This window comes from Lolium rigidum, chromosome 6 (genome assembly GCF_022539505.1).
Source record: "Lolium rigidum isolate FL_2022 chromosome 6, APGP_CSIRO_Lrig_0.1, whole genome shotgun sequence".
Classification (NCBI taxonomy): domain Eukaryota; kingdom Viridiplantae; phylum Streptophyta; class Magnoliopsida; order Poales; family Poaceae; genus Lolium; species Lolium rigidum.
In genome coordinates, this window is record NC_061513.1 from 122,567,133 (window position 1) to 122,579,614 (window position 12,482).

Sequence of the window (12,482 nt, forward strand, 5' to 3'; positions counted from 1 at the left end):
AATTGATATGCGTCATATGTTACTCTTAAGTATAATGTCCTAGATTTGAGGTCATCATATGTTCTCGAGTTGTGAATCAACATGCTTAGTGGTAGACACTAGGTAAGCCGACGGCATTTGTGATTATCGGGCGACTCTTGCATGGGATTGTAACAATACCCACGACTGTTTCTCGGCAGGTCATTGTGCATCTGATTCTAACATTCGACGCCAATGGTAGTGTTTTTTGAGAAATAAATCGTTCTTTTGTTCAGCGAACAGATTAGTTTGCAGGACAACTTGTCCAACATTCGTCTCAAGATAATCTCATCAGTTAACTACCACACTGAGAAGAGTTATTGAATAGATTGAAAACACTATTCTTCTGTACACATGTATGGAAGCCTTGTCTAAATGGGTTTAGAAAATGCAGGATCTGAAGCCTGCTATTTTGCTAACGTTTGTTTGAACTTCGAATAGTGCAATTCCTTGTGAACCAAGTGAAACTTAGGCTTAAAGTATTTATGCTATGCATGGGATCAACACGCTATTTACGTTTTTAACACCTGTTATCATGTCTAGGCTTTGCCAGGAGCTACCGAACTAATCTGGCCTTGGACTTGGGACTGCCTTCCATTGATCTCTTAAGCTTATGCTCCAAGTTGAATTAGTAGAATTGTTTGCTGTTGTTAATCAATTTACTTAGTAATTTCGGTAAAAAAAATCAATTTACTTAGTGGAAGCAACCCTGCTGGGCCATTGCAAGATATGATTCGAAGCAAAAGTTGCGGCCCTCGATCCCAAATCGATTACCAGTCATGAATGGAATATTGCTGGCGTCGAGACTATGGCCTACCCTGATAAAAAGCTCTCGGCTGAGGCGATCGAATCAAGTCACTGTCAGCATACTAGCAGAGTGGCGGTAGCAGTATATTACTGACATGATAAACAACTCTCTTTTTGTGAATCACAGGGTTTTATATATTACTGACATGATTACAACCACTCGCGAGAATGTAAATGAAAAAACCTGTCTTATAACTGATCCACATCCATCTCCTCCCATCAGTATTAGCTTGCTTAGAACATAAATAAGCAACATTATTTGCATCACACCCAACGGATAAAATGTTAAAACTAGTAAAAGCCCTCATAATGTCTCTAACCTCTTGACAGATTACTCTCAGTTTTGATCTGTTATCATCATCATGAGTGTGGCGATTCTGGCGTGCATGCTAGATAGCGTACACCCATCCACGGATCCACCCTTCTTTTGTTTTGAGATTACCACTCCAGACAATATTTGCATGTTAGACTACCCAGACTAGTACTCTCTCATCACATGCATAAACAGATAAATTTAATTTGTAGTGTAGGATTTGAAAGAGTAATAATTATTGGAAATTTGGAATATATATATATATACACTATATAAAAGTTAAACGATTTAGCCGTTTCATAGCGATTGGCCTACTGTAGACGTGCTAATTTTACGTTCTTTGTTTCATTAGTTTCGTGCCATCTGTCCTTCCTCATGGGACCCAGCCCTATTTTTCTGTTTCTTTCTTTTTTTCTGCCATTTATTGTTCCAGTTGCCGGTTACTCAGCCGGTAATAGAGCTATTCTCGTGCATCTGAGAGTCAGTTTTCTTTTTCCTTCTCTCCAGTCAACCGACGACCGCTTATGTTGGATTTTATCCAGAAGAGTCCCGTGCTCCCTTCTCTTATCGTTTCGTCTCCTCTCTAGCTAAAAAAAAAGAGAAACTCAACGGTGGCGGCCGTCCTCCACGGGCGGCGCTCCTCCCTCTTCCTCACCGGCACCGGCGGCCGCCAGTCCTTATATTTCCCTTCTAAGGCCAGGGCCCTTCCTGCTATGTGCCCCCCCTTCGTCCCTTCCCCTTTTCTCGATCGTCCTTGGCGGCCGTTGCTTGCCCTGCTTGGCTATCCAGGGTTTGTGGTCCAGTGCGACTTGATGCGTGTTTGTGCGGGGTGGAGTTCCAGATGGTCGCGCCTATACAGATCCTCCCGGAGGTGGCCATGGTGCTCCGTAGCGGCGAGGTGGCCGTGGCCAGGGAGAGCTCCTGTACAGGTGCAGTGATTTCCTCTAAGAAACCAACCACTGTTAAATTTAGTTCTCTTCACTTTGTTTTCTCTTTTCCATGCCAGGAGTGATCGCATTCTAGAAAGCCGATCCTGCATTTTGGTTTTGCGAACTTTTCATCCCTAATCATGGTTAATTCAGCAAATCCTTGCAAAAGGTTGGTGCCATTTGATCCCTAAGATTAGCATAGTTTTCATCATCGATCTGTATAATTTTCATATTTGTAATCATGCTTATGATTTGTTTACTCCTCCTGGTTCATCGATGGAGCCTCCTTATGGGATGAACATTATGAACTCCACATCCAACAATCATTACCAGTTGGGGAGTTTCACTAGATTTTGAATATACTTAGTATGACTTGATGTCTAAAACTTAGTAATTTTTATTTTTTGTGACAGAGAACATGAGACGCAGATTAGGATGGGACATTAAGAACTACAGGGCTGTATAGGCAAGCTGATGAACAAACATACTGTTGTATCGAGTAATGCAAATAACCAGATAAGTTCAACATCATGATATTTGGTGGCATCTGCCCGAGGTGTGTAGATTATTGTAAGCTTCATGTTTCCCTCTGTTTAAAACATAGTATGTTCTTATCAATCTAAGTTGCAATTGAAAAATTGTAAATGCTCAATTCTGCTGCAAGCTTTGTGCAAGACAATTATATGCTCTAATCACCCAGAGATGCTATTGCAGAATTCTACTGACAATATATGTTCTGTTCCATGCAGTATGCAAGCAACATATGTTCTTATCGCTGTAAGCTGCAATTGAAAAATTCTAAATGTTCAGTTCTGCCGCAAACAGTGTGCAAGACAATGATAAGCTCTAATCACCCAGATATGCTATCGGAGAATTCTGAACACTTTGGGTAGGTCGGTGTGTTTAACCCTTTTAAATTGTTATTTTCTTCAACAGTTTCGAGTTAGACTTTATAGATGCCCCATGAAACTATTTTGAAAATGCCATGGTGTGTGCTTTTCCGTAAGCAAAATAATTATCCATGACTGCACTTACATGGAAATTTGTTAAGTTCACTTCTTTGGCCATCTTTCAACCCAATATCATTGTTTATCCGTCATTAGAAATTGTCGTGATTTGCAATATCAAATTCTTTATACATGTTTCTCACACAGCCATGATAGGATGGTTGAATAATTTGGAGATAATGGAATTTGTTGGGCAGTTCTTAGAGACCATTGAGTTATTGGGCACTGCGGAGTTTGGGTCTTCGGTGACTCCACAATGTTTCTCTCTGTTTATTAAGTGCTTCCTGATGAGTATTTTTTCACGCAATAGGCAAGGCAAGATATGGTCTCATCAGTCAGCTGCATTTGAAGAATTCTAAACGCATAAATCTATTGCATGCAGTGTGAAAAACAATGATATGCTCTCATCACCCAGATTTGCTATTGAAGAATTCTAAACACTGTCACTAAGTCGGTACATACTGATTACCCGCTTTTAAATTACTACTTTGCCAAATAGTTATCAGATATTGAGGTGTGTAATGATTAAAGCCTTCAAATTTTTATTTTCTTCAAAAGTTTCGAGTTAGAATTTTATAGATACCCCATGAAACTATTTTGGAAACGCCATGGTATGTACTTTTCCGTAGGCAAAATAATTAGCCATGACAGCAAGGCTCCAAAGACTCAAAGCGTGAGGTAAAATCTTGGTTGCAGGATCGCTTTGTTAACATGGATGATTAAAAAGTCAAAGTTAGACAAGAACTTGAAAAACAAAGATGTAAGGGGATCGAACCCACAACTCCTTCTAATTAACTTTCTTTCTGTCTTATGGCTTTCCAGAGTTCTCTTGCAACCTATTTTCCCACGTATTGCTCTATACCATCTCATGGCTTTTAAGATTTTTTTCTCATTCATACATTGTGATAAAGCTATACACATCAGATTTTTTCTGAAATATATGTCAGATAATCTTCAAATTGTTCATGCACTGGATGGTTTGGCGGACATGTTGTACGCAAAGCACATCAATTTTACTGACATCTCATAGTTTAAATATTGATATGGTCAGTTCTCATATTCCATTTTGCTTAACTGTTTTTTTTTTTACGAATGTACATGCTGAACTCGGACCATATGGTTCTAATTGCAGGAGCAGCATCATGTTCAGGCTTTTGGTTCAAATAAGCAACAACTCATGGGGAGAGTTTCTACGGTGACAAGCTAAACACGGCAGCTTCAGAACTGAAGCCGCTTAATATACTTAGTTCACATGTACGATGTACTTTGTCAGTGTTTATTATTCTGTACTCTAGGCACCGACCTGAAAACTACCTTCTCTGTACGTCTACTCACTGCAGTGTATTGCCATATGCTTCTGCAGTGAGCAAATGTGTAATAAGTTAGTTTTTCTATTACCTATTCTAACCCTATTTTCCATTGTTAGCAAGAGTATGTATGACACCACACTCATGATAGGGCTCAACTAAATAAAATTGCTTTTCACTATCGTAAACGCTACATTACCGGGAGCACGTGCGGTTGCCTAGCCATAGAGCAACAAAACTGCAGTGTTCTAAATACATGGAGAGCAAGATACCTAGGTTTTAAAGAGTAATCTACTGGCAGATCTAAATCTCTTGGATCTATATTATTTGTCCTGCTTCAATCTATCTGGGTTTCAGTTACTAATTACGCTACCGGCGAGTATTTTTACCAGCATGAGCAAACTGACGGGACGATAGACATTATAAAGCTCTTGGGAGGCTACAGAGAAAAGGGGCATACTGATGACTGGAGGCTGGATCAATATTTATTCTTGCTCAACCTCGAGCGACCGCGGTCCCTCGCTTCTCTTTCCCCGCTGCATACTTCCACTGGTGCCGCAACACACCGCAACGCCGCCCTCTGCATTTTTGATTCAAATCTACCCAGTAAGCATAGCAAACATAAACAGAATTCTTAGGACACTACAGGAAAAAAATAACATACCAGTGGCTGATGGTTCAATCAATGCTCGCTCTTCCTCATCCTCCGACAGTTGCAGATCCACGCTTCTTCTTCGCCGACAGAGCGCCTCCTACCCTGCTAGCTCCTCTGCAACGGACAAGGGCGCACGTAACCGCTCTGACCCGAACCTTAGCTCCTGGCTGGCAAGGAGCCTCGCTGACAAAGGTTGGCACCAGCACCCGCAAAATGGAGCCTGACCGAACATGGAGAGTCTGGATCCGGTGTTCTTCCCACGACAGCTCCGGCGCCGACGAAGAAACGAGAACGGGGCATGCTTCCCAGGAACCTCAGGCCTGGCTGCTCTCACGACGGTCGCCTCCGTCCACCATCTGTGCCTCCCGTACAGGGGATTCTCGCTATCTTCCTTACCTAGATTACTCAGCATCTTCCTTACCCAGATTACTCAGGGAGGCACGCGCTAGGCTGTGCGCGTACGACGCAGGTGACAAATTGGCGATGCATGCCATGGGGAGCATGGTACGATCCTAGCCTGTGTCGATTGATGGCTCCGGCAGGCGGAGAATTGGGGAGCAGAGGTGGTGGCAGTAGCGTCACAGGAGAGATAGCAAAAGGGGATCCGTGCCAAAAACGCTGAGATGCATGCGTGATTTTTTTTTCAGGATATCTATTCATCACTTGCCATGCATGCGTGATTCGTGTCACTCTTGCCGTGCATAGTGTGTGAGAAAAGGACGAGAACGAGATGTCAGGTTCTGTTTTGCTAGACAGATTAGGATTGTATACATGTCGTGTAACATGTGACACTGTATATATTTTCTGTTTCTTTGTGAACCAATACATGAATCGAAATTATTAATCAAACAGCCAACTATTAGCAGAAAATAGAATATTACTAATATATTTGTTTTCCTTAACTGTTGAATTATTCTTAACAAATAGAAGGTTATTTTATGAGTGGCAACCAAACTTTCTATAATAGCTATTAAGGATTTTCTAGCAGATGGGAACTTTTTTACTGACGCTAAATAAAACCGAATATGTTTTTGGTCTGACATGAAATCATTTTTTTTGATCCATTTGTATTACCAAAAAATATTCATCTCGGAGACATATGAATATTAACCATTACAAATGGATGTACTTCTCCTCACAAAGAAAGAAAGAAATGAATGGTCATGCTTTCACCGTAACAAAATATAACTCAAAAACATGATAGTTATGTTGTTTATTTCCACCGTGATTAATATAATTTACCTTAAAGAAATAATTCCACATCAATTTTGAAATATGATGCTCTTTATGCATGAGTCTTCTAATTTAAAATATGAGATCAAAGTAATCTTATAATCCTGAAAAAATTAACAAAACATCAAAATGAGTCAACAATAATACCTAAGAGAACAACCCTAATCTTATAGTAATCCCTTTTATATAATTGATGATATATTCATACAGGCGCGGCGTGCCGCCGCGCCACAGCTTCCTAGTTAGATTGACAATCCGTTGAGTCTGTGACTTTCTTTCGATGATATCTTTTAGACAAGCCTAAAAAGTGTCTGTTTTGAAAAAAATCAAAGTTAGAATTCCAAAACACATTCAAACACGATGATAAACAATAAAAATCGATAAAATTAGATTCAAAAATTATGTCTCCAAATTGAAAAGTAAGACGAATGCCAAATATTTTCTTACTTTGAGGAACCAAGTTTTTTAAAAAGTGAAAGCTAATTGTTTGAAAGATTTTTTTGTTTATCAAGTTTCATAAGTCAAAATTTGATTTCTAAAACACTTTCAAACATGATGATAAACAATAAATTGTGAAAATTTGAACCAAGTTTTATCAAGTTTCAAAATTCAATTTTCAAAGCTTATCCGGAAATATTCAATATATGTTGAGTCTCCCTTCACTAGGAACTCAAACATTCAAACGACACAAAAATGAATTTATAATTAAAAAGCTACGAAAGTTTTTAGTTTTAGAACTAGATTTAGTAGTGTGGCAAAAAGGAGAGAATATTTCTCGCACGAAATCATAATTGTTTTTGGTTGCAATTGAGAATTAAGCTTGTGCTCAGTAGACTCCTACAACATCGGATTTCCATCGTGATTAGTGTACTCGAGTTGCAAATTTGGTTGCAACTGGGATGTTTTTAGTTGCAAATAAAAATATTCTGTTGCAAAAATTATGTTGCAACTACGAAAAATACATTCAAACTCTTAGATTTGCTTCCCAATTTATACTAATGGTGATAACATCATTCTACCGAAAACTGGTCACACCTAAATTTATTGAACCTGCAGTGGAGGGAGTACACAATATAGAGTGACATACTTCATGATGAATCAAATGGTATTAATTTGATACTTAAAAATTAATATTTTTTGGTACAAACTTGGTCACGCGAGTTGACTTTCAAAATATCTTACCATACAACATAGCCTATAGCTACCTAACCACCAAAGAGTGCTTTTGGCACCCGAGCTCGAGTGCTCTCGCCATTTTTTTTAAAAATAAAAATATATTTATAAGTTATTAAAAATTGTAAAATAATTCTGGAAATTTTCAATGATACATCTCACAATCATGCAAAATCTCACCCCAAAATTCTTTTTTACTTTGTGCTAGATAAAAATTACAAAGTCTGACATCTTTTTAGAGATTTGAAAATGACTACTCAGATCTGCACTTTTGTTATTTTTGTGTAGCTTAAAATATAAAGTACTTAAAATTAATTTTTTACACGTTTGTGGGATACATTATTGGCTATATGTAATTTTTTTCATTTTTTAAAAAACTCTAAAATATAATTTTTGATTTTTTATTTAAAAAACGAGATCACTCGTGGCCAGGTGCACCAAATCTCTCTCCCCTAACCACGGAAGCGAACCATGTCAAATGAAAAGAAGCAAAGCACCGAACACTCGTAAGCTACACGGCTCGGTGCCTTCATCGTCGAGTCGGTCTCTCTAGCAAATTAAACATCACATCCATGGCGGGTGCAGTCGAAGGAAAATGTACTAGGCAAGAACTTAGCGGTAGTGTTGCAGCAGCCGGTTTGCCTCCCGTACGCCACTCAGGTAGGCCGCGTGCGTGGTGGAGTAGTGCGTCCGGTGCGTCGCCTCGCCGGCGAACAGCACCCGCAGCGGCGTCTGATCGGCCTCCGGCTCGCGTGGAAGCGGCTCGGCCATCCTATCGAGGTCCTCCCCGCTCGATCCGACGGCGACGTAGCTGTAGGACCCGAGGAACAGCGGGTCCGTGGCCCACCCGCTCCTCTTGATCCTCTTCACCCTCCACCGTGACGTTGCCCTCGCGTCGGCCTCGTTGCCATTGCTGCAGCTCCGCGCTGGCGCCGGGAGGAACGAGTCCAGCGTAGCGTGAACCGCGCTGATGACGTCCTCGTCGGGGAGGGACTCGAGGTGCGCCGCCTCCCGCCCGGCGAACCACGCGAGCGCTACGCTGGAGCCCGCCTTGACGGGGCAGATCGACTCGGTGCGGCGCATCCACCACGGGACCTTTGTCGCGTGCCCGAGGAAGGCCATGTGCAGGAACGGGAAAGCCGGCGCCGCCGCCCTGGCTGGCTCCTGGTGGCCTCCTTCCGGTTCAATGGCCTCCACCTCGACGAACAGCTTGTTCATGACACCGAAGCCGAGGCGCGAGACGGCCTCCCGCTTGAACTCTGGCAGCGGCGGGTCGAAGGCGATAGCGCCCGGGCCGGACACGTCCTTGCCGACGCTGGCCTTGAGGACGCCCAGCGAGACCGTGAGGATGACGTGATCGGCGGCGAGGGTGAGCGTCGTCGCTCCGTCGGCGAAGTGGAGGCGCACCGGGGTTTCGCTCCAGTCGATACGGCGGAGCCGGAGGCCGAGGCGGAGGGCGCCGGGCGGGAGCGCGGCGACGAGGTGCTCGACCACGCGGGTGTACCCACCTGGGATCGTGACGTGGTCGCCGGGGAAGTCGCGGTACTCGCCCTCCGCGGCGAGGTCGAGGTCGCCGAGGTCGTCGGCGGAGGTGTCCGTCCTCTCCCGGTTGATGTGCATGGACATCAGCGCCTCCTCGACCTCCTCCAGCTCCTTGCTCCCGCCGGGGCGCGCCGCCTGGTACGCTCGCAGCCCGCCCCGAAGGTACTCCTCCACGCCGCCTCCTGCGCCGCCAGCCTCGCCAGCGCGAGCGGCGTCCATCATGCCCCTGTACAGCTCCTCGATCGGCGTGGCGACCGTGTCCGCGTCGACGACGTTGCCGCCCTCGGCGACGGTCAGCACGCGGTCGGGGAACCCGCCGTCCATGCGCTCGTACGGGAGGTCGGCGGCGTCATACCGAAGCGCGCCCGCGTCGCGTGCCAGGGCGTGCACGGGGCTCCCGACGACGCCGTGCACCCACGTAGCGCCCATCTCGACTCGGTGGCCGGCGAACTCGGACGTGAGGACCCGGCCGCCGGCGCGGTTGCCGGCCTCCGCTACCACGACATCGAATCTGTCCTGCCCCGCGCCGCACAGATGCAGCGCCGCCGAGAGACCGGCTAGGCCGGCACCCACTATGACAATCCGAGGCTTCGTCGCCACCATCCTGTCCTGCTCCTGCCTTGCCAACGTTTCGCACTGGTCACCGTACTGTTTTCGGAACTTCGAAGCCAGGAGCACGACCGAGCAGTTTATAGCACGGACACGAAGGCAAGCGGGAGAAGTAGAGTAAAGTACACGAGTTGCACGACGCACGTGAAAAGATGGCGGTACAGGGTACACCGCAAGCGACACGACGAGCCGGCCTACTGCCGCGCCGTCGTTGATTTTGTAGGTAGCGACATTCAGAAGAAACAAGACCTCCAGAACTGGGTAGATTTGCTTTTTCGGTAGAGCTGTTGGGACAAGACCAGGTGGGAAGGCCTCCCAGCCTCAAAATGATTCCGCACATAATCCGTCTAAAATTGACAACCTACCTGCGACTAGAGTCTCTGCAACTCCTACAATTAGCCCAGTCTAAGAACATCTCCAGTCGCGTCCCCAAACATCGACGTACAAAAAATAGAGAAAAACATGTTTCAGTCGCGAGCCTCAAAGCTAAATAACACCTCATTTTGTGTCCGACGTCCCCGGTAGAAACTATGCATAGAAGCTCTACCGGGGATGCCGGACACAAAAACATCGCCCGGACGCATACATGCAATCCCTAGTCCCCACAAGTCATTCTCTTTTCCCACACTTTCTCTCACCTACTTTTCCACATGAGATGGTCCCCTCTATTAAAATGCATGCATCCGGATGCTCTTTGAGGGACACGGCTGGAAAGGACCTCTTTTTGTAGTCTCTTTTTGTCCGACGTTGTATCCAAACTTACCCCAAATCATCGTGCCGGACGTTTTTTGAGGAGATGCTCTAACCAGCAAGGCAGAGCACACCAAAACCTAAGCCCAGTCTAACAAGCAAAGCACAACACACCATGACACCAAAGCAGAGCAAGACGAAGATTCTCACGCGGAAGTTCGTCGCCGTGCTTCTCGCATCTCTCCTTTGCTCCGCACCCGGCGCACGGCAGCAATAAGCATGTTGGCGGCCGCGCTCGCGCCCGGGGACGGACGGAGCATGATCATCATGTGCATCGCCGGAGAGCGGCGGCGCTTGGAGGGGCCTCGGAGGAGGAGGGTCCGCCCTCGTCCTTTTCGCCATCGCGACGTACTTCTACTGCAGGCGCAAGAAGCGCTCCCGGCCACCATCTTCGAGCAACATCAGCGAGCTCGCTGCCTCGACGTCTACTGTTCGCCGCCCTCCGAGATCACCGACCTGCCGCCCTCCAAGTCTTCAGCAACATCGGCAGTTGCTGCCTCGACGTCCACTGCTCTGCCGTCCTCCGAGATCACCGGCATGCCGCCCTCCCACTCTTCAGCACTATCGCAGTTGCTAACTCGATGTCCACAGTGGCGGAGCTTGCCAATGATGGCAAGGGGGGCAAAATCCAATTTAGGACGTCTTGGTGGGGCCAAACACACAAAAATTTCTAATCTAACCTCTCCCAAAAAATCCTTCAGAGATGTGCCAAATCGGGGGGGGGGGGCGGTGGCCCCCCTGACATACACTAAGCTTTATAAAGAAAACTACTGTAATGGGATGTAATATGCTAGATACAAAAAATTATACATAAAAACATTTAAAAAATCTAGTTTACATGATTTCAAGACTACATTTAATTGCAGTGTTCTTTTTTTGCCTAAACTTACATGTTACAGATCACTAGTTGAATGCCCGTGCGTTGCTACGGCTCTTATTTTTCCTTGCAATATATGTCAATACAATAGGTTAAAGATTTATGTGTATTAAAAAGACAGCCACAATATATTCGATAAACTCATAAGATTCTACCTGTCTGAATTATATTTTGACGGCCATTATTATTAGTTGGAGCTAAAAAAAAATGAAAGTGGTAACTTTTGTGGCACTAGTGACTTCAAGCCCTCCTTTGGTCCTTTCCGAATCGTGTTCTTTAGGATCCAAATAAAACAGACATGAGAGGAGTGCCACCGGCAGAACTGGAGCTGCATGATTGTGGCAGCTAATCCACTACAAAAGTACCTAGCCCAGGCTTGAGCTTGGCTCCAAACCCTGGAGCATGAATGCATGATGAATCTAATTAGGCAATGCAATCAAGGCCTTTTAAATTAATATATCAGTGAATCATAATGTTTAGTAAAATATTTGTTAAACAGAATAATACATTCATCAGAAGAACCAAGTAAGTCTCCACGCTAGTTTTAACATATGAATCTTGATTAATCAATTCTCTCAACAATCAATACAACCATGTGAACATCAAGACCTTGCAAATATAGCTAAATAACCAAAGGTATCCATTTTATTTGTTGTTTGTAAAAAAAATGCAATTCCTGAATCAGAACAAAGCGCATGACTTTAATAAATGTACATACACCTCAGGATATTGGTGCTATTGGGATTGATGAACTGCGGAACCTCTCAAAAGGTAATGTTGAGGATAAACTTGTTTCTTTCCTCTCTCATCCCCGCTTTAAAAAAATTCTCTTAGCTCGATCCTAGAATATTGCACAAGGCAAGTCTACACCTTAAATAGTCCTAACTAATATGGCTAAACCAATCCAAGGCCACAATTTCCAAGATGTGAAGGGCATTCCCTCTGTTTTGTAGCACCTGCCACCCTTTGAGGGCACCCGCAAAAATGTTGATGTGGTTGAATATTTAGTCTGTCAATGTCTAGTCAAGTATATCATGTTGATCTGGTTGTAGTGAATGGCGAAAATGTGACAAGCAGGTTGCATAACTGAAATTCTCTTTGTTGTAGCTCAGTTGTGTGCGTGCAGTCCTCCGGATGAGCGGACATCAGGACAACACCTTCTTTCCACACATCAGTGTGGCCGTAGGAGGAACCCTCCTTAAAATTACCTAGTGGGGAGATGCTTCCCAATATACCGACATTTCATTCTTAGAAAACAAGAC

General features: G+C 44.5%; 1 protein-coding gene across 1 annotated transcript; it reads right to left on the bottom strand.

The window, feature by feature from the left end:
- Positions 1-7,904: 7,904 nt before the first annotated feature.
- LOC124667068 (polyamine oxidase 1-like) lies at positions 7,905-9,587 on the bottom strand. The gene has a single exon (XM_047204398.1). The coding sequence runs from the start codon at positions 9,585-9,587 to the stop codon at positions 8,055-8,057; it is 1,533 nt and encodes a 510-aa protein (XP_047060354.1). The 3' UTR covers positions 7,905-8,054.
- Positions 9,588-12,482: the final 2,895 nt, after the last annotated feature.

Coding starts and splice junctions, on each gene's coding strand:
- LOC124667068 (XM_047204398.1), bottom strand. CDS start 9,587: ATGGTGGCGACGAAGCCTCGGATTGTCATAGTGGGTGCCGGCCTAGCC.